Raw genomic sequence first — 25,972 nt, 5'->3', positions numbered from 1 at the left:
AAAATAAAATTTAAAAAAAAAAAAAAAAAAAAGGTACGACATAAAGGCGTAAAGCATTCTTCGACGTCGATTCCTGCCCTAGATGGGCCATAGTGCCGATTGCCGAAATCAACGAAACGGCATCGTTCGAACAGGGCTCATCACACCACAACGCTGCGTTTCGTTGGTTCCTAGCTTCCTATCCTGCCTATCCACAGCCAGTGACGAGTCTCTTCTCCCGCCACTCTCTGCTGCTGTAGAGACCAGCAGAAGTCCTCTCCCGCAACTCCAGCGACCGACGGTACAAGAAGGAAGATAGACCTCCAGGGTGTAGTGTATGGATGTTATCGTAGCAGAGCTCGGCCATGACTTTTGTCTTTAGAGCCTCACCGCCACCGCCGCCGGTTCACCTTCTCAGAAACCCCATCTCTGTACCGCCGTCTCCACCAATTTTCCGCCCTCCGTCTAATTCTCCGGCGCCACGTGTCCGTGCCCTCAAAACTTCGTCCGGCGAAGGCCAAGTCATTCCGGGTTTGCTCAGAAAGCCCGCGAGTGTGTCTTTGGTGGACGATGAGGACGCAATTGAAGAAGTTTCTGAGCAGAAGGAAGAAGCTGAGTTGGTGGATTGGGAAGATCAGATTTTGGGAGAAACCCTCCCTCTCGTTGGCTTGGTCCGGATGATTCTTCACTCTGACCAGTAAGACTCCTTTTCTGATTCTTATGTCCTATGATTATGATTACATTTGTCCGCTTCATTTAAATGTTTTTGATTAATTAACTTTAAATTTGGTGAAATGGGTTTTAATTTTTTATCTCCAATTTGAATTTCCATCTTATAATTCATGAAATTCTTTGGCATAGATTGTCTTTTGAATACAGATTGCTTTTATATGAATGATTTTAATTGATTAACTTTAAATTTGGTGAAACGGGTTTTAATTTTTTACCTCAAATTTGACATTCCATCTTATAATTCATGAAGTTATTCGGCACAGATTTTCTTTTGAAAAAATACAGATTGCTTTATTTGAACTTTTTTGATTGATTAGCTTTAAATTTGGTAAAATGGGTTATAATTTTGTTTCCCCTCAAATTTAACATTCCATCTTATAATTCATGAAATTCTTTGGCATAGATTGTCTTTTCAACACAGATTGCTTTATTTGAATGCTTTTCATTGATTAACTTTAAATTTGGTGAAATTGGTTTGAACTTTTTACCTCAAACTTGACATTCCATTTTATAATTCATGAAATTCTTTGGTATAAATTGTCTTTTAAAAACAGATTGCTTTATTTAAATATTTTTAATTGATTAACTTTAAATTTGGTGAAATGGGTTTGAACTTTTTACCTCAAATTTGACATTCCATCTAATACTTCATGAAATTCTTTGGTATAGATTATCTTTTAAATACAGATTACCTGCTAGTACCCATATATTTCTTTTCTTTTTCTTTTTCCTTTTTTTCTTTTTCAATGGTAATTGTGATCTATAGATACAGAAGTGGTGAAAGACTGGCTTCCGACCACGAGCAAACTATACTGGAGAGGTTGCTTCCATATCATCCTGGATACGAGAGGAAGATAGGATGTGGAGTTGACTACATCACGGTATGTCCCATTAATTTTAATCAACATCATTTTACCACTTTGATTAACAACTTGCAAACAAAAAGAGTGATTGAGTCTGACTCGAGCGAGTGAGAGAAAGGCGTGGCAAGAGAGCATCCCCACTTCAAGTATTTTTATGTTAAAAAAAAGTTGTGATAATCCAGTTCCCAAGTGAATGTCCATGCCATCTAGTTGTTGCTTTAGCAACACAGCAGCACAGCACTTCTTAGCCTTATAGTTATACACAATCCTCCAGGAGAATGTTGTTTTTTGAATCCCAGCAGCTTTTCTTTCTCAAATTAGGACTTCCTTTGGTGGATTTAACATTTTACACCAAACTCAGTTCATGTTAGCCCCTGAATTTCTGATGTTTTCTTGTTTCCTTATCTTGTGTCATTTTGTAGATGAAACAATAATTTGCTGTCCAAGGTACTTTGAGACTGATCTCCACAGATTTATGATATTAGCTGATTCTGTTGTGTGGAGTTAAATGCCTTATCCCCACTCTTCATGGTCCAACTTCATCTTCTAAATATTTGGCAACATTATAATAAAATTCGCTTGATGTTGGATTGGGAACATAGAATTGGTTCTTCAATCTGGAGTTGGGTGGAATGGGACAAAATTGAGTATTATTTTGAATTGCATTGTGTTTCATATCACACAATTCCAAATCGAAGGCCCTAACACCGTGTCTTGAAACACAGTGTGAGCATAGTCTCATTTGCATGTGATTTTTCACTTGCTACATGCCAAATGATGGACCCTATTTTATGAAACCAAAATTATATATATGTTATGGTGCCAATTGATGCATTTGCAAATCCCACTTTAGTCATAACTCAAAATTGAAAATAATAGTATGCTTTATTTGCCACCCAACTCGTTACACAATGAGGCTTTTACATTTGTACAAAAGACAAAAGGCAAGCCTTTTGTGCCTTTTTAGTTGCGGCTTACACATTTTAAGTGTGTGGATCTCAATTTGGATTTGGCTAGAATGTTTTACCCATGTATTTAGAAGAAAGAAATGTCCTAGTATGAGTTTTTTATCTCTGAACTCTTGAACCTTAACCTTCTAAAATAATTGAGAGTTGCATCTTAGATCTTGAAAATAATTCAAACTTTGTTATATTATAATTATCTCTTGGCATGATTTACTTAATAATTCAATTTAATATTTTTGAATGTCTAAAAAAGCAGTTTACAAATTATATATGATATTTTTAATATTTCATTTGTTATTTTGCTTTTTTTTTTTTTTTTTTTCCTGTGTTAGTAATTCCAACCCAACCCTGCTGGTTGGCCTGGAAACCTGGTGACCCTGACCTAAACCCGGGCTAAGGTTCCATGTCAGACTGGAAAAGCAACAGACCCCTCAAATGTGTTCAGAACCAGACTAATGTGGACAAATTTGGCTAACTCAGACTGGGTCTATCATTTGTGTTTTTTACTTTTTCTTTTTTAATTTTTTACCATTTGGTTATTCCCATTCACAAATTTACTTGCTGCCAAAAAAAAAAAAAATTTGCAAAGGAAAGGTCATGTCAACCCTAGCCCCTACTGCATTCCCCATTTTCCTGCCCCCATGCAGCCATACCCCATACCCAATGCTTCAAAACAACAAAATCAGAGCTGCAAACTGCAGCTTGTAGGATCCCTGATGACTGCATGAAGGCACAAAAACTGCCCAAGCCTGAAGGCCTTATTGCATCCTCCATTTCCTACTTTCTACTTTTCTATAGATGAAGGTCAGAAGGTGTTTGTATTTTGTGGTTTTTTTTTTGTTTAATTAAAATATTTTAATTTTGTTAAATTTGTTACTTGTATTTTTCCACGTGTTCCATAAACATAGTATGTTTCCCACTAGCCTACAGTTGGCATATTTTGCTTCGTAGGCTATTGTTTATCTTTGTAATACGTAGAAGTTAGGTTGAGTTTACCTTAAATTTTAAGACTTAATCATGATTTTTAATGTTTGAGTTATGAATGTGATCTTAAATTTGAATTGACTAGGCAACATGTAATTTCATTTTAAATTGTATTTTATTTTTAAAATATTTTTTAAATGTCATAAAATTTTTATATATTATTATTGACCCATTAGTTGCGCTAGTGACCTTGTGAACCAGTTCCTTTATTGGGTTGATGGCTGATTCGGTGACACTGCTTGTCTTTTTCTTTAAAAAAATAAATAAATATATGTAATTCATTTACTGATTTTTATCTTCATAATAATTGATAGACAATTGAGAGTGCTTGACCTTGCATACTTCACTTGATTTACCTAAATGTGGAAAATATTGGGGGATATTTATGGATTCCTTTCCAAGATAAAATTTGACTTCTGGTAGAGATCTGATGCAATATGGAACAAAATTTATCTTTTATCTGTATTAGAAGAGTAAGTATTGGGATTTGCAGTCTAATGGCCTATTTGGGCACCTTATCAGTGTTCAGGATTTTACTAGTGCTGAGTGCACGATTTACGTACTACTGATGTTGTATGTTTTCTCACATGCATGATATTTTCTTAATTTATACTTTCGCTATTACTTACAAAGCTCTAGGACAGTAAAAATGTGTACCCCAAACAAAGAAAAGGGCGGATACAGGTACATAGGCATGGTGAATCATTGTCACTGTGTCTCATCCCAATAGTACTTCATACGATTTTAGAATAACATAGATTTCAGAGAGTGCGTAACCTTCATATGTGTTTCAGGCAATGGTGAATAATCCATGATATACAATGTGATATTTTATTAACTTGATTTTCCTTTACTCCTCTCTAGGGTTTTCCTCTTTTTTTTTTCTCTTCTATTTTTTTCCCCAGTAAGTGAGACAAATAGGAGTGATTGAATTTGATACGAGTAACAGCCCCAATCTCCCATTGTTAGATGAAGCTCAGGGATGGCTAACAAATGGTATCACCAAACTAGGGAGCCATGTGGAAGGGCTACTGTCATTTTAGGTTACTCAAGTCTTGTTGTTGGGGAATCAGTTAACTGGATAGTTTGGTGTAAAATTTTATTAGTAGACAGTTAACGTAAAGTTCCATGTTTAAAATTTTGTTTTGTCTTGTTTTGTTTGGGGTGTTCATTAAATATATTTTGTTAATTTCTATGGAAAGTTTAGGTAAAGATCTGATTAATCATTTTCAGGGATGTGAGCTGAGTATTTGCAGTATATTTAGAATTTCCTCATATTCTAATCCCCCTTTTTTTGTGTGTTAATAACAGGTTGGGCATCATCCTGATTTTGAAAGTTCACGGTGTTTGTTCATAGTCCGGAAGGATGGTGAATTGGTTGATTTCTCATATTGGAAATGCATCAAGGGCTTAATCAAGAAAACCTATCCGCAATATGCTGATGGTTTTATTCTGAGACATTTTCGATAGCATAATCGTTGTGAATGAGTGCAAAATTACTGGACTGTTCTTTGTATGCCAAATGAAGAAGAAAAGCATAATTACTATTCATTTGAATTGCTGTGGTGGCAGCCTCTTCTTTTAAGTCATCTCTTTTTCTCTTTTTTTTTCCCTACGTCCATAAGAATTGGATGGTGCAAGGTCTGCCATTCAGTCATTCACTTACCAAAATAAAGAGATTATGCTGTTTTTTTTTTTGGTTTCTTTTTTCTACATCTTAAACTTTCTTTTCCATACACAAAAGGATTCCTTCCCATCATTTGCTCTGTTTTGCCCTCCTTTTTTTGTCTCCCTTAAAATCATTACTAGACTATTTGATTCAAACTATCAATTGATTTCTTGTTCTTAGCCTGTATTGGCATCCCCTTGTGGCATAAAAATATGTTGGTTAGAATTAAGCCAATGTTTTTTACTATCCGAAAATAAATAAATAAATAGCTCAATGTTCCTTTTGCATGTATGCTTATGAAGATGGAAAAATGGGCTTTATCAGCTTGCAGTTATTATTGTGTGTGTGTGTGTGTGAGAGAGAGAGAGAGAGAGAGAGATCCAGACAAATTTGGTTTGGTCACTTTGTGAAAGTACTGGGTTGATTTGGGTTTGACAGAGATTTGGCCTGGTCACTTTATGAAAGTATTGGGTTGATTTGGGTTTGAATTTTCTTTTTCTAAAAAAATCCATTTAGTTTGGATATAGTTTTTCACTCGTCTGAGAGTATGAATTTTGGACCTTGGATTTGGATTTGAGTGGATTTTGATAAATTTTAATATAATTTTATATTATATCTTATCCAAATTCAATACAAATCCGGATCCAAAATCTCTCCAAACATAGGCTAGTGTTTATTTAAATACTTGAAATGTTTGTTTGCACCTAATAGTTAGAATTTTTATAAATAGAAGCTAGCTTGTAATGGACTAATATTAATGGTCCATTGGATCAAGGATTTTATTTGGAAAAGGAAAGTAAGGAGAAAACACATTTTTCATTATATTTTTCTTTTATATTAAATTTTATTAAAAATAGAAGTTTGTTTTAAATGATTAAAAATTAAGAAAAATTATTAAATATTAATAATGTGCAAAATCAAACTTTTGTTCATGAATTTGGTACATTTTTTTTTTTTTTTTCATTTTCTCTCTTACTTTCCTCAATAACCAAACATGAAAAAAATAGATTTCTTAATATTTTCCTTTCCTTACCTTAAAATTTTTTGAGTTCCAAATAGAGCATAAGTCAATCTAAGTTTAACCTCCAAGGACTCGTTTGGCTCGTTGTATAAAAAATATTTTTATAAAATGACCTTTTGGAAATCTCTTTTTTGGAAGTAGGGTACCTACATTGTGGTAATATTTTTATTTGGTTTATATTATAAGATTCTTAAGAATGTGTAAAGGATTCTTGTGTCAATGTTTGGTTCAACATGAGAATTTTGGTGGGTATTTTAGAGAGATGATCATTATACCCTTGACACGTGTATAACGAATATATGAAAAATAATTGTATTTTAATTTTCAACACAAAACATACTATGAATGTGTACTTAATTAAATTTGTATCCTAAAATTTTAAATAACTATAAATTTAAAATGTCTAACACTTAATAACTGATTAATAGAAATAATTGAGAGCAATATGGTGTCTAAATATTAGTTATTATATTAAATTTTTTATTTAAAATAATAATAATATTTTATTTAATGTTGTTTGTGGCTCTTATATTTTGTTTTTCTTAAGCAAAGAAGGAAGAAAGAAAAAACATGAAAGGGCAGCACGATAGGAGATCGTCAATGACCCTGTGTTCATCGACGAGAGGATAGTAAGGACTTGTCAACGAAGGTTTTGAAATTGTCGATAAGAAAATAACAAGAGGAGGAAAATCTTAGTTCTAGACTCGTCGACGAAAGCATGTTATCGTCGATAAGTGGTCTTCTATGGATCGTCAACGAAGTCCTGAACTTGTCGACGAAAGGCGCCTGAACTGCGAGCAATTTTTATGAATTTTGAATTTTTTGAACGTTGGGTGGTTGGGTAAACAGAGGGAAACCTCTAAGGACTTCTATATATGTTATTCTGGGCATATATTGAAGGAGTGAGTGATCATTTTTGAGAAGTGTATTGTGTACATTGTGATTTTATAGTGAAATTTTTGTGTCATTGCTTTCGTGGATGTCGGCTTTTCCGAACCACGTAAAATCTGTTGTTGTTCTTATTCTGGTTGTGTTTACATTTACTTGTTGTTTATTCCACTGTGCATCCTATTTATTCAATCCATATCACAATATTTAATACATTACAAATGTCAATTAAAATTTTAATTAACATAAGTATTAACACCATTAATAGAAATTTTAAAATTTTAGTTAAAAAGTTAATTAAAATTTTATGATTAACATTTGTAATGTGAACATTTTTAATATTTCTAATTAAAAATTAACTAAAATTTATTTCCTAATTAATAATTAATTACATTTTAATTTTAACTTTATAATTAGTAGCTTCAATTAATATTTGATATATTTTTAGTTAAAATAATTAACATATATCTAACGACCCCGACCTGCCACGTGAGCCCAGAGTGCTACTTTAGTGACGTCTATGTACCTGATAACTTATTCATCATATATAAAACACATATACACAGCGGAAACAAAATACAAAATCCTCAAGTCATTACCAGAGTTCTAACTATCTTTATACATAAATATATTTATTTTCACATAATTACATCTCATAAAACTAAACAAAAATAAAATCTCTGACTACACTGCCTACATAAAATTTACACCACTAGCCTAACTCCTCTAATCTGTTAGATCCGATCTCTAGGATTCCCTGAAAAGACAGTTTGTAAAGTAGGGGTGAGACTCATCTTAGTAAAGAAAAGACTAAGCTAATGTCAGTGTGTAATTAGCATGCATTTAGTGTATAGAAAATAGTTAGTTCACTAAATAGATAAACACATTTATTAAATCATTTTTATTTTACACTCACACACACAATTAGTCAAGGATGGGGAAGATTACCCGCCCATATAAGTAGCTTCCCTCTATTCTAATACCATTACTGCTATTAAGATACTCACCTTTCTCAGCAAACTCTCGAAGTTATCTTATTAATTATTCGTTTTCACATAAATTAACATATATGCATATAAAACACTCCATTTGACAAACACGTCATTTACTTCCCCCATGGCACGGGTTGTGCGGCTCGAAAGTTAGACTAAGATTGGGTGATAAGCCCAAACAAAGTTAAAAAAACAACATCCTCTGCAAAAACATCTGCAAGCATCCACAACAAACCTACAGGTCTAATGCCCTTATTGCAACCTCACGCAAGCAGTCAGCTGGACCCCCTACACTTCTATCCAAAACAGTATGGGTGCACATGGCCTAACTAGAAACAATACCGTGCTCACAATACACTAGTCCCCAGGGTTCCTATAGCATGTCATGAAATTTAAATAATAGAAATCACCATTTAAAACGTTAATTCACATATGTTTCCTGTTATTCCAAAAACCTGACCCTCGGCCACAAAATACAATCCGGCGTATAGTCGTCAATTAAAACTCGCCCCTCGGCCGTCATACCAAATTCCTGCATTATTCACAAGCAGTTCCAATTTTTTCACAACAATTCCAGTATTTCACAACAATTCCATTATTTCGCAAATAATCTCAAATCCAGTTAAACAATAAATCCTACCAAATAATTATCGGCCACACAATTTTAACATTTAAACATAACCATATAAACAACCAAGCTTTCCACCGTTCGTTTCTATTCAAAATACCATGCCATATATCCTAAGTTTGTAAAATTCATTTTGAACGGTTGGTTTTCAAAATAACCTTTAAATTCATAAATAAATATATAACAATTTAATCAGTTCATATTTAATAAAATTCTGACTTAACTTAATTCCCTTACCTGATTCCTAAAAAGCCTATTAACACCTCGGCTTATGCTCCATAGCGTTTAAAATTCGTGAAACCCTGAAATTCAAATTTCACTACGTTACTCATCACAATCCTTAAAGTAATTTTTTCTAAAATTTCCCTAAGTTTTAAATACCCTAAGTAGCCTAATAAAACCTAAATTATTAAACTTACTCTTGATTTAAGATTCATGTCCCGGAACTCCAATTTGAAAACCCGCTCTAGTTAGATTGTAAAGAATCTCCCCACGAGTCTCCTGACAATTTTCATTTGTTAATTAGACTTATGGTTTAAGAAAAATTGAGGTAAGAGTGAAAATTGGCCTTATCCTAGAAAATATGCCTACGCCGCTCCTACGACAAATCTGCTCCAGTAGAATTGTCAGTGGCAGTGATAGGAACGAAACGACATTTTTGGATTTCCGATCGGCCGAATATTGGAGACGAGATTGAGGAGAGTGGGAGAGAGGGGACGGAGGAGAGGTGGAGGGCACTCTCTGTTCTTTTCTTCTTCGTGAAGGATCCTGAGATCCTTCAAGTTATAATATATATATCATTATAATATTATATATTATTATATTATATTACTTAATTAATAATTGATTAATTAATTAATTAATTAATTTTTTAAAATTTTAATTTTTAAAATATTTTTTTTTTTAGGATCACTACATTCTCTTCTCCTTACAAAAATTTCGTCCTCGAAATTTGTTAACTATTACCAATCACATTCTTAACTCACAACCCCTGTCTACAGAAGAGTTAGTAGCCGCCCACATAGCGGTCCCGTCCCACGTTTATTAATTACCCTCACTTGTGGAGGAGGAATATCGTGGTTATAATACTGCCTTTGGGAAATTACAATATCCATAACAAATTTTCCCCAAAGACTATCCACAATTCAAACTATACACAACTAACTACACAACCTATTCTAATTCATCCACACACAACTATGTCCTTACTCGTCTGGCACTAGCCCTCGCTGAACAGTTGTGGGTATTTCTGGCGTATTTCCATTTCTAACTCCTAAGAAGTCTCCGCAACTGCATGATTTTGCCCCAGCACCTTCACTAATGGTATATCCTTGGTACGCAGTTCCTGTATTTTTCGATCCAGAATATGAACCGGTGCCTTCTCGTATGCCAAAGCATCCCCGATCTCCAAAGACTCAAAACAAATCACATGTGAGGGGTCTGGAACGTACCTCCTCAATATGGACACGTCGAATACGTCGTGTGTCCTAGACTCGCTGGGGGTAATGCTATCCTATACGCCGCCGAACCAATCCTCTCCAGAATCTCGAACAACCTAATGTATCTAGGGCTTAGCTTACCCTTCTTTCCATACCTCATCATCCCTTTCATCGAAGCAATTCTCAAGAATACCATATCACCTATCTCAAATTCTAGCTCCTGTTAGCGAGTATCCGCATGACTCTTTTGCCGACTTTGGGTGGCTTTAATCCTTTCCTTGATAAGTTCGACCTTTGCAGTGGCTTGCTAAACAAGTTTTAGCCCCAAAATCTGCCGCTCACCTACTTCATCCCAGTACAACGAAGATCGGCACCGGCAACTACACAAAGCCTCATATGGTGTCATTCCAATGCTAGCCTGGTGGCTGTTATTGTATGCAAACTTAATCAACGGCAGATATCAGATCCAACTACCCCCAAAATCTAACACACATGCCCGTAGCATATCCTCGAGAATCTGAATGGTTCGTTCAGACTGTCCATCTATCTGAGGGTGAAATGTAGTACTAAAAGTGAGCTGAGAACCCAACGCTCCTGACAAACTCTTCCAGGATCGGGAAATGAACTGCGGATCTCAATCTGAAACAATGAACACGGGCACGCCATGTATTTTGACTATCTATTGTACATAGAGTTCTGCCGACTTATCCATGGAGTAACTGTTTCTAACAGGAATGAAATGGGTAGTCTTCGTCAATCTGTCAACCATTACCCATATGGCATTCTACCCATGCAACGCTGAAGGCAATCTCGATACAAAATCTATCGAGATATCTTCCCATATCTACATAGGGATATCCAGTGGTTGAAGTGGTCCCACTAGCCTCTGGTGTTATGCCTTCACCTGTTGACATGTCAAGCACTGACCCAAAAATTTGGCAATTTTTCTCTTCATGTTACTCCACCAAAATCATTCTCGTAAGTCTCTATTACATCTTTGTGCTACCCGGGTGAACAGTATAGAGAGAGTGGTGAGCTTCCCCCAAAATCGTCCTTTTTATCTTCGCGTCATCTGGCACACACAATCGAGTGTGAAATCTGAGAACTCCATCCTCAACAAAATTAAAGTCTATGTGCTGCTCATCTTGTATCTTCTCTACAATCTCCATCAACTCTGCATCTTTCAGCTGAGCTGTTCTGATTCTCTATTGTAAAGTCGATTAAACCACCAGACTAGAAATGAACACTTGATGATTCACTTCTACCAATTCTACACCCAACCTCTCCAGGTCCATCATAATCTGGTGCAAAGCTATAACTGCTAAGGCTGACGTATCCCTAGATTTTCAACTCAATGCATCGGCTACCACGTTCGCCTTTCCTGGGTGATACCTAAAGGTGCAGTCATAATTCTTTATCAACTTGAGCCATCTACGCTGTCTCATATTTAACTCCTTCTGGGTGAAGGAGTACTTGAGACTCTTATGGTCAGTAAAGATCTCACACCTTACCCCATAAAGGTAATGTTGTCATATCTTCAACGCAAATATAACTGTTGCCAGCTCTAAGTCATGCATAGGATAGTTCTTTTTGTACCCTTTCAACTAACGAGACGCATACGCAATGACTTTTCCCTGTTGCATTAGAACACAATTGAGTCCCTTTTGCGATGCATCACTGTAGATTACAAATTCACCCTCACCTGATGGAAGGTCAACATTGGGGCAGTGACTAGACGCTGCTTCAACCCCTGGAAGCTCTACTCGCACTCGTTGATCCAGTTAAACTTCACATTCTTCCTCGTAAGTCATGTCAAAGACTCTGATAATCTGGAGAACCCCTCAACTAATCACCGATAGTGTCCGAAAAGATCTAGAAAACTTCTGACTTCCTGCACGTTCTTCGGCCTTGCCCAATCAACTACAGCCTTTACTTTGCTCCTCCAGCAAAAGATAGGGGTCGTATACGCGTGAACTGCTCGATCGTGTAGATCCGCTCTCCTGAGCTCCTAGCCATCTCGGCCATCACCTGCTAGGTGACGCTATGCAATAATGCGTCAAGGTCTCCGCCACCCATATTGGAAGGTCCTGCTCCATCACCTCCAGCACTCGTGTTACTGTTCCCCTGATCTATCTTGCAAAGGGAGCAACTAGTCTTAGCATACAATTACTATCACACAACCAATACACTACTATAACTCATAAATTACTCTCACACGACCATTTATCTCCACATCCTCAATTCCCACTTAAGATTCAGTCCTCCCACTCAGAAACAAGACCCAACGGTAGTATCCATGGTTTTCCTGAAATCGTCACCCCAAGAAAATTATAGAAACAACCCTAGTACTCATGTCTTTAAGCCACAAGATAATCCTAAATTCTCACATCATCCTCTAACAATCACTAACTCACATTTCAATCTACCCGTCTCTTATTTTCCTCAAAATCCATTCCTATACTTTAGTATTGTATTCCGCTGTTTACTAAAGTCTGCAGAACTTAGCAACCTAGACTCTTATACCAAACTGTGATGCCCTCATCTTCATACCAAAATTTGTTTATTTAAACAATAATAAATATTTACATGTCATCAACAATATTCACAAATCGGCCACATCAACAACCCTGTTACCACCTATATGACCCAACCCGCATTGGGTACCGGGTAAATAGTCATTTAATTTATATAACCTAATAGCGAAAGACAGCATACATATAACAACCAGAATACAGTACCCAAAGTATCAACATACATATATATACATTACCATCTCATACCCAAAAACAACACAACCCTAGGGGAATTACACCTCCCTAGTCCAAGAACTCACCTTGTATATCAGCGTATTCGCTCCACACTATCTCGGAGCCCTATCACCTGGTTTGTCTTTGTTCTCTGAAAAGTTTAGATAATTTGGGTGAGACACATCTTAGTAAGACAGAATAAATTATTTATAATGTGTGGCAATATGAGTTCAATTATATCAAAATACTTATTAAAGTGATTTTCATTTGAGAAAGTATACAGGTTCATTTTCATACTCGTATAGATATACATCACAAGCTTTTAAAAGCTTTTAATTTCATTTCCAAAATCATTCGTACACAACTCATGTTTACCGGCGAAGTTCCTAAGAATAAGGAAGCTTACCCGCCCATACAAGCAGTTTCCCTCTGCTTTGATATCGTTTGTATTCTTACTCGGATAACTCGAGTTTGGCAACAATTGATACTTATTAGGGCACTCACCTTACTCAGTAAGTCCTCAAGCGGTGTGTTTTACTTCGCTTTAGTTATTTATATTATTAACTCACACTATTTCTTTCCTTATTTTCTTTCACATTTCCATTTTCATTTCATTTCCACTTTCATTACATTTCCATTCTCATATAGCTCATGAGTGTCTCAAGTAATCAACATACCCATGTCTATAACTCATGACTGCCTTGAGGATATTCACTATGCCATGCTTCCCCCTATGGTCAGGGTTGTGCGGCTCGAAGGCTGGATCTAACCACGGTTGGCCAACCCAATTAGATCAAAGTATCATGTCACATATCCCGTATCAATAGTATGATTGGCCGACCTATAACCCTGATCCAGACTTCGGGGCACAACAACTTTACTATACACCTCAATCGACTGTCACTCCACACGCTCCACGAGTCCGTGTGGTTGCACTAACACCACTAGCAACTATATCATGCTCAATATCACAACCCATCATTAGGGTTTCCATATCCATCCATCAGGGTTATCATTACCACATACTCGCAATCATTATGGGGTATTGACATTTCATCAATCATATTCCCAATGATCCCATTGTAGCTTTCCCACTTTGCAATGTTCACATTTCCTAATATACTCATTTCAATATTTACATTTCAATGTTCATATTTCAACTCCCACATTTCAATGTTCATATTGCAGAATTTATATTACAATATTCCCACATTTCAAAATTCACGTTTTCATTTTCACATTTCAATATTTTCATATCAAAATACACAATTAATCTCATATCATTATATCTTAATTCATCTTAATAAAAATGTTCTCATCATTTTTTGTGCACATTTCACCACCTCATAATAGTATATATCATGTTATACGTATTTCAACATTTTTCAAAATACTCATATCAGTAATTCACACATTCTCATTTTCATAGAAATCATTTCTATTCACATATAAATACCACATTTCATCATTTTCCACTAACATATCAATAATTCTCATTTCATTATTTTCTCATAAATAACCATCATTATATTTTACATTTTTCAGTATACGTCATATGCCACACAGTTTTCATCTAATATTCATAATATATTAATTTTACAGGGAAAAATATCATAACTTCATTTTCCACATATTTATTCAATCAATAATATCAAAAATACTGCTATAATTTATTTCCCTTTCCTAACTTACTGAGAATCTCATTAAAACCCAGATCTTACGCCTCCGGCGCCCGAAACTCAAATCCTGCGATTCACGTTTTTCCTAGATTAATTAACTCATTCCCCAAAATAATGCCCATATAACCTTCCCTAGACTCCATATACTCCAAATTAACATTTAAACTATTATTTAACACTCTTACCTAGTTTTCTGAACTATGCCTATAGGGTACCAAAATTACACCTGCGGCGCTTACCCGAGTCCTAAATTCAATAACCCAAATTCAACCTCAAAATGCCCAATATTCTAGCATTTCTAAATCTACATTAATTAAATAATAATTAACCCCTTAATAACCCCCTTATCCTAATTTTGGGGTTATGCTTACGACGACCCTACGAGAAATCCGTTTCGGTAAACTTATAGAGAATTATCCCTAGATTCTCGTGGTGGTGTCTGATAGTCAATTAGGCTTAAGATTTACGAGAAATTGAGGTAAAAGTGAGAATTTAGCTTATCACAGGGGATATGTCTACGCCGCTCCTATGACAAATCCGCTCCGATAGAAATGACGGTGGTGGAAAATGGAGTCTAGCGATATTTTTTGATTTTCGATTAGGCGAAAATCAGTTGAGAAATTGAAAAGAGTGGGAGAGAGAGATGGAGGGACGCGCAAGGGCCGTTCTTTGCGAGAATCTCTCTCTCTTTTTTTTCCCCCTTCCTTTCCTTCCTTCAGGAAGGATAAGTATATATATATAAATTATATTAATATATTAATGTATTATATTATATTATTTAATTAATAATAATTAATTAATTAATTAATTTTAATTTTATTTATTTTAATTTTATTTTGTTTTATTTTTTTTTTTAAGATCACTACACCTAAATATTTTTAGGGTCCTTACACACTGATTCTACAACTCAAGCTTCTTGATCTCCTATTTTCCTTTACCTTCTCAATTTCAAACACTCAAACTCTCAATAATTCTTTCACAATTCTGTAATAAGCAATTCCTTTCTTTTCTCTGTATTCGTGTTTCAAGCTTTGTGTCTGTCTGTCTGTCTGTGTTTGTGTATCTTTTTTCTACCCGATTTCTAAAGCTCATTATGTATAAGCCTAAGGGATCCAATTCAATTAATTTTGACAACATTTCACTGATCAATCCAATATAATTGATAGCTCAAATTATGTTTGCATTAAACTCACATTTTATCTATATGTTAATTGTGCAATCCCAAAATGTTAACTCATTTTTCCTTTTTCTTGCAAGTTTAAAGATACTAGCCAATTGAATTTTCTCCTTTCTTGTTTTTTTTTTTTCTTTATTTCTAATGTGTTCTTTTTTTTTTTTTTTTTTTTTCATTTTTCTTGTATTAAAACTTTTTTTTTCTATATTTTCTCATTTTATTGAATTTATGAATTTTGTCCAATTTGTGTTATATTAGCCCTGAACAAAATGGGGTGTCTACAACATTCATGCTCTACATTAAGAATGACCAACGGGTAACCATAGAATGTAGTAGAACATGTGGTACCTTTAATTTGTTTGTGTAGATTTGACACTTATAACATCTTTTGACAAAGTCTATTGAATCGATTTCCATTCTAATCAAATAAAAACTAGTTATCAAAATTCTCTAGTATGTGCCTGTGGGTGTGTAAAACATGATCCTTTATAAACTTCTTCCATGATTTAGTTATTTTCTTTGCATACTGTTGCAGCCAAAAATTGAATGACCTTCACGATCCCTGATCACGATCACCTGAAAGGAGATAAATAAGCAAGGCTTGGAGGACCCGGGGTGTACTCCGGGGGATCGCTCCGATGCCTAAGTCAGGGATTGACTTGAGAGGTTTTTTATGCAACACATACGTATAGCTTGACAATGTCATATTTAACCCTCTCTTGTATTAAATATCTCCTATGACGTAGTGTCCAAGCCACAAGACATAAGTAGACTTTACTATCTAATCTAAATAAAATAAATGAATCTCTAGTTTGGTGCATAATAGGTCTTAAATATTTTCTCAAACATATATATATATTCCAAGTGTCATTTGGATCAAGAATTTTATTTGAAAAAAGAAAGAAAAATAAGAAGAAAATTTATTTTATATTATGTTATTTGTCTTTATCAAGTATTAAAAAATAAAAAAATTCCTATACTATGATTAAAAATTAAGAAAATTTAAATATTAATGATGTGTAAAAATTAAATTTTTATTTTTTGATTCGATATATGTGTGTGTGTATATATATATTTGGCTTTTCTTCTTACTTTTTTTGATAACTAAAACTGAAAAATAAATTCATATATAGATTATTTGGATTAAAAAAGAATTTGTTTGAAAATAAAAAGAAAAATAATAATAAATTAATTTGTCATTATTTATATTTCATTTTTTTTTGCCATTATATATATTTCTGCATCAAATGCCTCAAAAATTATTTTAACATGATTAAAAATCAATAAAAATCAAATATTAATGGGTAAAATTAATTTTTTACTAATTTTTTTTCTATTATATTATTTTTTTCATGATAAACAAATATATAAATTTAAAATTTGTAATTTTTTTTCCTTCTTCAACATTTTCTAAGTTTAGGATCTTAAGATTCGTTTGAAAATATTTGAAATATATGAATAAAATTATTTTATTGGTATTTAATTGTCAAAATAAGTAAAAATAAAAAAAATATCAAATAAATTGAAAAATAATTTTATACATCATCAATATTTGATTTTTAAAATTTTAATTATATCACAATAATTTTTTATTTTTAGTTAGTATTTGAATGTATATAAAAATAATGAAAAATAATACTTTTTTTCCGAAAATCTTTAATTCAAAAGCACGGGTCAAAGGTTTTATCCCGAATTCCCAATGCCTTCAGCCATTCACAGGTGGTAGCCCCACCCCAATTTCCATACTCGGTGTTTCTCTGTCATCTTCCTCATTTTCCCGTCATTGTATCGCTCCATAAGGCTCTAGGGTTAGGGTTTCATATGTGATATTTCTCTCTATCAGACCCGATCAATCGAGAGAGAGAGAGAGAGAGAGAGAGAGAGGATGTGGCACGAGGCGAGGAGGTCGGAGAGGAAAGTGCACGACTTGATGGACGCCGCTCGAAAGAGAGCTCAGAGACGAGCTGTCTTTCTGGCTAAGAGGCGCGGCGACCCTCAGCAATCCATCCAGGTCATCGGATCTCGATGCCGCTTGTATCGCGACGACGGTCTTTATCAGGCCACTCAGGATCAGCAAGGCCTGTAAGATGTTCTCACCGTCCCCCCCCCCCCCCCCACTCCCCTGACATGTTGAGAAAACAATTCTATCTCCGTGCTTGCAGTTCATTCCTTGTTCTATTTTTCCCAACCTTGTTTATTTAGTTGGAGATCTATTTTTGGGAAAATCTCCGTGGAGTGCTTGACAGAGACAAAAGGATCAGCTTAAAAAAAAATAGGAAAAAATAAATTTGTTGGGGTTTGTTATTTTGTTGGGTTTTGAGAAAGAAGAGTTGTATAGGATGGATAAGCGAATTCTTGCTTTTGCTAACATTTGTCTTCGTATCCATGTCTCGATGACTAGAATTTATTAAGGTGTTATATGTAACCCATAAAATAAATGAAAAGAAAATGTTGGAATGAAATTCAAGCATTCTACCTTGTGCTATAAGGTTAACCTGGCTCGTCCAAATGATTTGGAATTCTTTGGAATTCCGTCATATTCCCACTTCACCCTGAACTCTTTAATTTAGGCTTTTTCTCCATGAAGGATGATACAGCCAAATATGAAGAAATATGCTTTTTCTCATTTGGTTATCAAGGAAAAAGGGAAAGAAAACAAACCATATAGCAAATCAATAAACATAGCTTTAATTTTACATGTGTTTAACCATTACATTTTCTTAATTTCAATCATATTTGAATTATTTTTCATTATAATCATATTTGAGATAGAGATAACATACAACAGAAAATTGATTTCCATCTTTTTTTATTCACCTTTCCTTCTCTTACTAAATCTTTTACACAAATGGAACCTGTTCTACCCTGCACAACCACTAAATAATCTGGGCAATATATATTCTTTGCTTGCTTGCCCACTTGGACCATACTTGATCGAGACAAAGAGCCTCTCCATGCCACTGCTGAGGTACTGCCACTTGTTTATTCTGCCTACATTTGTTACAGTTATCTCAAAAGGGCCAAATTTTTTTTTCCCTGAGTTTGATTCCATGGCCCTCTTATTTGATTGTTCCAGTTGTTTGATTATGCTGCAGTAGGAGGGTGAGGGGCGGATGTAGAATTTTATTGGACCCAGATAGTAAAGATTTGACTACCTTTGTGACTTTTTTAGGATATTGCCCTAGTCTGCGCGAGATGGCATAAGAGGATTCATGCATCTGAACCTACCTAATGGGAGTTGGCTTGGTTACTCTTGTTGTGCGTCTGGTTGTCTGGTGCTTTTAGAAACATTCAGTTTTTAGAAACTTAGTCTTAACTACTCTGCAATGTAGAATGGCTTTTCTTTTAAGTTCTTTAATCATGTAATTTAAGAAGTGTGGATTGTATTAAAGTACATCACACTATTTCTCACCATGAAGCATGGAATATGATAAAAAAATGATCTACATGGAGCTAAAAGGGTGAGTAGGGAATCAGTCCCTTCAGCAAGTTGATAGGGCCAAAGCTATGAAGTGAACCTAGTTAAATAATATCAGGATCTTCTTGTAATTTTTTATTCTTATGTTGCTTATGTCTAATAAAGTTTGCAATAAAATAAAGAAAATTTATTATTCTACCTTCTATTGTGTAGTATACTTCATTTTGAAAAAAAATTCCTGGTGTCTATTTTTTCCTCTATAACCAGTCCAGGTGTAGTCTAATTTTTCTCTTCCATCCCAGGATACCATGGAATGGGAAACAGAATATTTTGATTGACAGGTGTGGTATTTTCTTTTTTATACATTTATCAGTAGTTTTAAGATTTAATGTTCAGTGAAATATATCACTTAGCATAAGTAACAGTTTTCTTTTCTTTCCCTATGCAGATTTGATGGTCGTGCCCTTCTTGATTTTATTCGAGATTCTGAGTCCCGGCGTTTTCACGTGCAAGAAAAGTCGGAGGAAGAAGAAGAGTTAGAAGAGTTTGTTAATTTTGAGCGTTATCGGGATTTAATTAAGCATCGGCGTAGAGGATGTCGGTACTTTTTCAAAATTTTGGTCATGTGTTAAATTCTTTGATGTTTATAATTTTTTTTTATCCTTTATCCATATCCTGCTTTTGCAAAGCAATCCATGAAAAAAGACCATATATGGAGTCATTGTTGTGGCAAGGAGTCAAATGCAGTATCAAATTTACAAGCTTAGTTATGTTTATTAACAGTTACTGATGAAGATGGTTTACAACATGTGAGTCAAGAGATGGAAGCGAAAATTGCTGCTCCATTTGCATCAGACAGGTTAATTTTAATTTATCTTATCCAGGATTTCTTTCTATATCTAATTACTTGCTATATAAGAAGTATATGTTTCAAAGACAGTTAAAGCAAGATCTATAGAATAAGTTGTTAGAATAGCTAGTAATATTTTACATTTAGATTACTAGAGTTGTGGTTGCTGCTCTTTCATTTTTTGGGGCACACCTATGTTATTACATAGAATTGTTGAAGAGAAATATTACTGGTGTTACTCTGTTCAGTTTTGATCATGTTTTTTTGTACTTTTAAATGATCTCTTTTGCTGTGTTGGGCTCCCCAATGTGTAAAATATTTGTTTTAGTGCTATGTTATCATTAACTTTTGCTAGGTAATGAAGATACCATTACGATCTTATTCTACTTACATATGTTAGCATTTGTCAGTTATGTGACAATTATATATAATTCACACAGTTCCCTTGTGTACGTTTACAGATCAAATGCTCCACCTCCCTCGGCAAACAAGGGGTCATATTCACAGGTAGGATTCTCCTATGAGGGTGATGGAAAAGAGGAAACCCATTTTTCAGATGGTGATGACAATGACGATGATGATGTCGATGATGATGATTATGAGGATTTTAATAGTGATGATAGCAATGATGAGGGGATGGATACAATAGCAAAAGAGTTTGGAGTGAAGAGGTATGGTTGGCTTGTTTACATGGATAAAAAAGCAAAAGAGGAAGAGAAAAGGCAAAAAGAAGTAATCAAGGGTGATCCTGCTATTGTAAGTTCTCACAGATGAGGGGTGGAATAATATTTGTTTTTAATTTATATGACCATGCATTGATTGCTTGCACATATGGTTGACTTCTTACATTTGCAGAGGAAGCTGAGTCGTAAGGAAAGGAGGAAAGCTTCTCAGATAGAAAGGGAGAGGGAGAGAGAAGCTGCACGTTTAACTGGCACCCGGGTGTTCCATAATGATCCCTATAGGTATGTACAAAGAATCAAATGATTGCCCGTGTGCAGTGGTGGAGCTGTTTGTAAGCAATTCTCATTTCTATGAACGCAGAGAGTCCAGGCGAAGTCCAACATATGAAGCTTATAGTCGATCTAGGAGGTATGCGTGTTCATGTTCTTCTTAGCATATTCTGTGAATGAGGATTTCTTCCTAATGAAAGGAATTTGGATAGTCAATGATAGTGTTCTGTTTGGGCAGATCAAGATCAAGGTCACGGTCGTACTCCCCATCATACTCAAGGCGTCATGCTCGTGGCATGCATTCTGACGACGGTCATCGAAGCAAATCGAAGACTCCCAAGATAGAATATATTACTGAATTTGGGGGTGCCGAAGACAGGGATGATCCAAAGCTTGTGGGATTCTCTCCACCACCTTCTCCTCCATCCCAAGCTGATGTGTTGAGCCGGTCGGAGCACTCGACCTTTAATTATTGCAAAGATAGATTGGACAGTCTTTACTGTGCTGCAGCCTATACCCCCATTTTGTTACCTGAGGCAAACTTTTCTGGTTTAGAATAGATCAGGCTTAGGGTTATCAGCATAATTGCCAGGAGGGAGAGGGAAGGAAGCTTCTTTTCTGAAGCTATCGATTGCTTTTGTCTGAGATGCTCATAAATGCTTCCAAGTTGCATGGAACTTTTGTAGTGGGTTATCTCTAATGCTTCTGTTTTTCTGCAGGCCGTCCTCTGGTGGCATTCTTGAAGCATTGCATGTTGACCCTGCTTCTGGTGTGTCACTCGACAAGGAAAAGAACAAAGCATTGAAACCGTCTGTTAGGTATTGTATCCGGCTTGATTTTTCTTACATATATGCTTTAGTTTAGCCACATTGAATTGAATAGATTTGCATTTGGAGTAGGATTTTCAATGTGTTGTTTTTTGTGTGCTTATGAAATTAGGAAATTCCTAAATTAGTAATATTTATATCTATTTGAGAGATTTTTCTTTGTTTGACTGCAGCACATCATCTGCATTAGCAAAATTGAGCAAGGCCAGTGGTACTGGGGCACCCTTGAAGGTACAAGGGGAGAAGAAGGAAACCCCTCAAGAGCGTCTTAAAAGGATTATGAGCAAGCAGTTAAACAAACAAAGTATGTTCTGCATTTGCATTTTTATAATGAAGCAGTTAATGCTATATTGCACATGATATTGGGGTTGACAACATTTTTATTTTGAGTCCTTGATATTTACTGTTGCGGTGCTGATTCCTTCTGCAGTTAAGAAAGATACTGCTGCTGAAATGGCTAAGAAACGAGAACAAGAGCGCCAGAGGCTGGAAAAACTTGCAGAGACAAGTCGATTGAGTCGATATAGGCGTCGCAGTCGCAGCAGAAGCTTCAGTCGTTCTCCTCCCAGGTAAGCTCGCAATTCTTGCAAATTGCTATGTGGTCCACTGGATTATTTCCATTTAGATTCTCAATTTTATTCAGAATATATCTTCAGTGACTCATGACATTTACTATATAGCTGCCAAACTCTCAAATACTTAAAGCTGATCAAGAGTAACCTCACATAATGAACAGTCCCCGCCCAATCCAGTTTACTGGCTTGGTCGTGTTGATACAGAACAACACTTTCATAATGGATTGGTTATTGTCATGAGAGTCGACTATGATGTTCTATTAAGCATTGGGGATGGATGGTAAAGTTATCTTTTCAAATGTGTATAATGGAGGGGAGTTTAATGCCATGTAGTTAGAGCTTATTTCAACTTAAAAAGATTATTTTTTTTTTTCTTGTGTTGCTACTGATCCTACATCTATTTGTCATTGGCGATACTAACTTTTTAGGAATGCTTTAGATTTGTTGCTCCATGCAATCTCTCTATTCACTCTTCTTATGGTAGGACCACTTGGCCCTTATCCTGAAAACATAATATGAGGTAATCATTTATAAATAGAAAGGAAGAATGAATAAGGATTGGAAACTTTAAACACAATAGAGGCCCTATCGTAGGGTGAGCCTATAAGGAGATTGAATAGATGAACTTCACCTTGCAGTCGTAATTGTCTATAGAAACAACTATCATAGCCAAAGTAAATCTTACCCATCATAACATTTGTAGAAAGTACAAGAATCCAAATTGCCTTTTTAAAATTTTGATGGGAGGATAGTGGCATATTGTTATGTGCTTTGGATATGTTTTTTGTGTTCATAGTTGAATAGATGAACTTCACCTTGCAGTCGTAATTGTCTATAGAAACAACTATCATAGCCAAAGTAAATCTTACCCATCATAACATTTGTAGAAAGTACAAGAATCCAAATTGCCTTTTTAAAATTTTGATGGGAGGATAGTGGCATATTGTTATGTGCTTTGGATATGTTTTTTGTGTTCATAGCACGGGACTTCACTACTCAAGCTGTGTTAAATACTCATGATCAATATATGGCTGGATTCATCTTGACGGGTTTTTTCCCCATGGAGCTATATTTTTTCATTAGAGATTACAGTCTGTAACAGAATGATGATAATGTATTGGCAAGAAGAATGTTACCTAATCTTGAAATAGGAAAACAAACACAGTTTCTTTCCATTCCTGCGTGCAATCATATTGTGTTTAATGCAGAAGATACAGGCGCAGTAGAAGTCCAAGTAGAAGCAGGAGTTCACGTAGATATTATTCCCGATCGCGATCGCGTTCGCGTTCTTGGTCCCGCTCGCACTCACGCTCACCAAGGTGCTGATATTGTTTTTATTTATTAGTGTTGGTTGATGGATGTAATTTCACCTGAGTTCCTTGGGGAACTTAATCAGAGCTAAAATTGCAGGTCGAGGAGTCGTTCTAGGTATTGATCAAGATAGTAGATGGGGGGCCCTTTGGAATTAATCAGAGCTAAAATTGTAGAAAATAGTCTCTTGTTAGGGCAGCTTGCGTGCATTTTTATGCTCTCCTGTATCAGTTGTCTCTCTTAATTGTATGCTATAATATGCTTAAGCAATTTATAAATTTACTTCTTATTGTGCCATGACAAACTGAATTCTATTTTGATTCTCTCTGTTACCTCCTTGTTGCTGCTTAGTTATATATATATAAATGTGAGGGGATCTGCAAGACTTTAGTTAGTATGGAGTATGATTATTTTTGGTAATTTAGAGATGGAGTGATCAGTTCAGGCACTGCGGCATATTTTAGCTGTGCGACTTGGGAGCATGGATTTAGGGACGCAGGTAGCTAATGTATAGTTTGGATGGAGGAAAAAGTGAGGGCTTCTTTGTTGTGGAAAAAATATATATATTTTGTTAGAGTTTCAAAAAATTATGAAATGTCAGTTTATTTTTTTTTTTGAGGTAGGTGGGGGGGAAAGAAACAGGAATCATCTCCCCAGTTGATTAAATGACTTGATCATTCTCTTTGTTCTATTTCATAAGAACAGAATGAAATCAAGTGAAAAAAAATTGAATTTATTCTTTCATTTTCTTTTCATTTTATTCCCTTTGGTTGGAGCAAATGGTTCACTCATCTCTCGTTATATCTGTTGCACAACTGTCTTGGGCCAGTCTTAGGATGGGAGACCCTGCATTCCTTTTTTCCTCGCTTATTCATAATCTTTTCCCTTCTTCACTAGGGTTGAGCATAATTCAGGTTTGATTGAATTAATCGAATTAACTGATTGAGTTTGATCGGTTTGGTTCGGTTAATATAGGTTTAGTTTGATTCGGTTTGAGATTTGGGTAATTTGGGGTATTTGATTTTCAATTTGGGTATGAGGAATCTTTAATTTGGTTAACTGAATTAATTGTATTATTAATTAATTAATAATTAAGTATAAATTAGTAATATTAATATATGATATGTGCTAAAGTTTTAAATTTAAATGTTTATTTTTTTTAAATTTTTTATTTTCACTTTTTAAAGGCTAGCTGCTAGGGTTCTGGCACTCTGGGTTCCTATTTCCTAAGACCTAAATCCCTCTTTGGCTCTTCCCAGTTCCCGTCTCGAATCCCTCTTCCTAGTTACTGTCCTGAATCGGCTCTTCCCTCTTGCTTGAGTATGAAGTTTGAGGTATAATCTTATTTTTTAAATTTTATATTATGTAGACTTATAGTTGAATAGCAAAATAGTCCTTTTATCAAGAAAATTAATAGATGAGCTATTCATGTATTAATTAAGATGGAATTGTAAACAGAATATATTTTTTCGTTATATTTTATTTTTATAATTAATTTTAAATTTTTGCAGTCAAATTCGATTAATCGAATTACTTGAAAATTTTCATTGAATTTGATCGAACTGATCATTTACACACTTCTACTCACTTTTCAATGGGGCAAAATTCAAAATTTGCTTGTAGCATTGCTAAAACCCACTATCCATTCAATCCATATAATTTCAAATTTTCCATGAAGCCCTCATCTCACATGGCTAAGTATTATCGTGGGTTTCATGGCATTATGATAGTATGCCTTGCTAATACTTGAGCAAGAGCACTATGAAAAGGGATTCATCCTCATAGACCAATTCGAAATCCGAAGTTAAAAATTTATGTGTACAACCCCTACCTTACACCCCTTAAAAAATTTGTATTTTTGTAAAATATTAAAAAAATTTATATCTTTTTGACAAATCTCAATGGAGGTGAACAGAATTCTTAAAATCTCAGAAAAGGTTCTTAAAATTTTAAAATTTTTGGGAAATGTCAATGTCTTAATGCCAAATCTATCTGGGAGGAGTCAATATCTTTTATCCTAGTTGATTATGTTGTTAGGTACTGAATTTTGAAGGAGACCCAAAAAGGCTTGGGTCTATCAAATGTCAACAAGAGGAACATGAAGTTAGTTTGTAGTATTTGAGATATGATCTCTACCAACTTTGGGGTTGCTGCTTGTGGGCATATTTGTGTTTTAGAGAATGGCCAGTTGTTAACAAGCCCATGCTGTACATAATTCATCTGTTGGGCCTTTTGGGGTGGCTGGTGGGGAGGTCCTCAATCCTCATCAAAGGCTCTC

At 35.0% G+C, this 25,972-nt stretch overlaps 2 protein-coding genes across 4 annotated transcripts; both read left to right on the top strand.

The window, feature by feature from the left end:
- The first annotated feature begins 68 nt into the window (after positions 1-68).
- Positions 69-5,080, top strand: LOC131159958 (protein DCL homolog, chloroplastic-like). 2 transcript variants are annotated; one of them, XM_058115209.1, is made up of 3 exons: positions 69-676; positions 1,478-1,592; positions 4,835-5,080. In XM_058115209.1, exons 1-3 carry the CDS (start codon positions 345-347, stop codon positions 4,991-4,993), a joined length of 606 nt encoding a protein of 201 aa, XP_057971192.1. In that variant the 5' UTR covers positions 69-344; the 3' UTR covers positions 4,994-5,080. The 2 variants fall into 2 exon arrangements, with proteins under 2 accessions (XP_057971192.1, XP_057971200.1); XM_058115217.1 differs by having other exon boundaries at positions 82-676; positions 1,484-1,592.
- Positions 5,081-17,445: 12,365 nt separating this feature from the next.
- LOC131153415 (uncharacterized) lies at positions 17,446-23,998 on the top strand. Of its 2 annotated transcripts, none has more exons than XM_058105703.1 (13): positions 17,446-17,842; positions 19,481-19,519; positions 19,627-19,775; positions 19,962-20,037; positions 20,490-20,784; positions 20,884-20,993; positions 21,073-21,120; positions 21,220-21,429; positions 21,701-21,799; positions 21,982-22,112; positions 22,239-22,377; positions 23,592-23,702; positions 23,794-23,998. In XM_058105703.1, the coding sequence occupies exons 1-13, from the start codon at positions 17,646-17,648 to the stop codon at positions 23,816-23,818; spliced, it is 1,629 nt and encodes a 542-aa protein (XP_057961686.1). In that variant the 5' UTR covers positions 17,446-17,645; the 3' UTR covers positions 23,819-23,998. The 2 variants fall into 2 exon arrangements, with proteins under 2 accessions (XP_057961686.1, XP_057961696.1); XM_058105713.1 differs by having other exon boundaries at positions 17,459-17,842; positions 23,595-23,702.
- Positions 23,999-25,972: the final 1,974 nt, after the last annotated feature.

Source organism: Malania oleifera, chromosome 1, assembly GCF_029873635.1.
Source record: "Malania oleifera isolate guangnan ecotype guangnan chromosome 1, ASM2987363v1, whole genome shotgun sequence".
Taxonomy (NCBI): Eukaryota; Viridiplantae; Streptophyta; class Magnoliopsida; order Santalales; family Ximeniaceae; genus Malania; species Malania oleifera.
The sequence above is the reverse complement of the archived record's forward strand: the minus strand, read 5'-3'. Positions and strand labels throughout refer to the sequence as shown.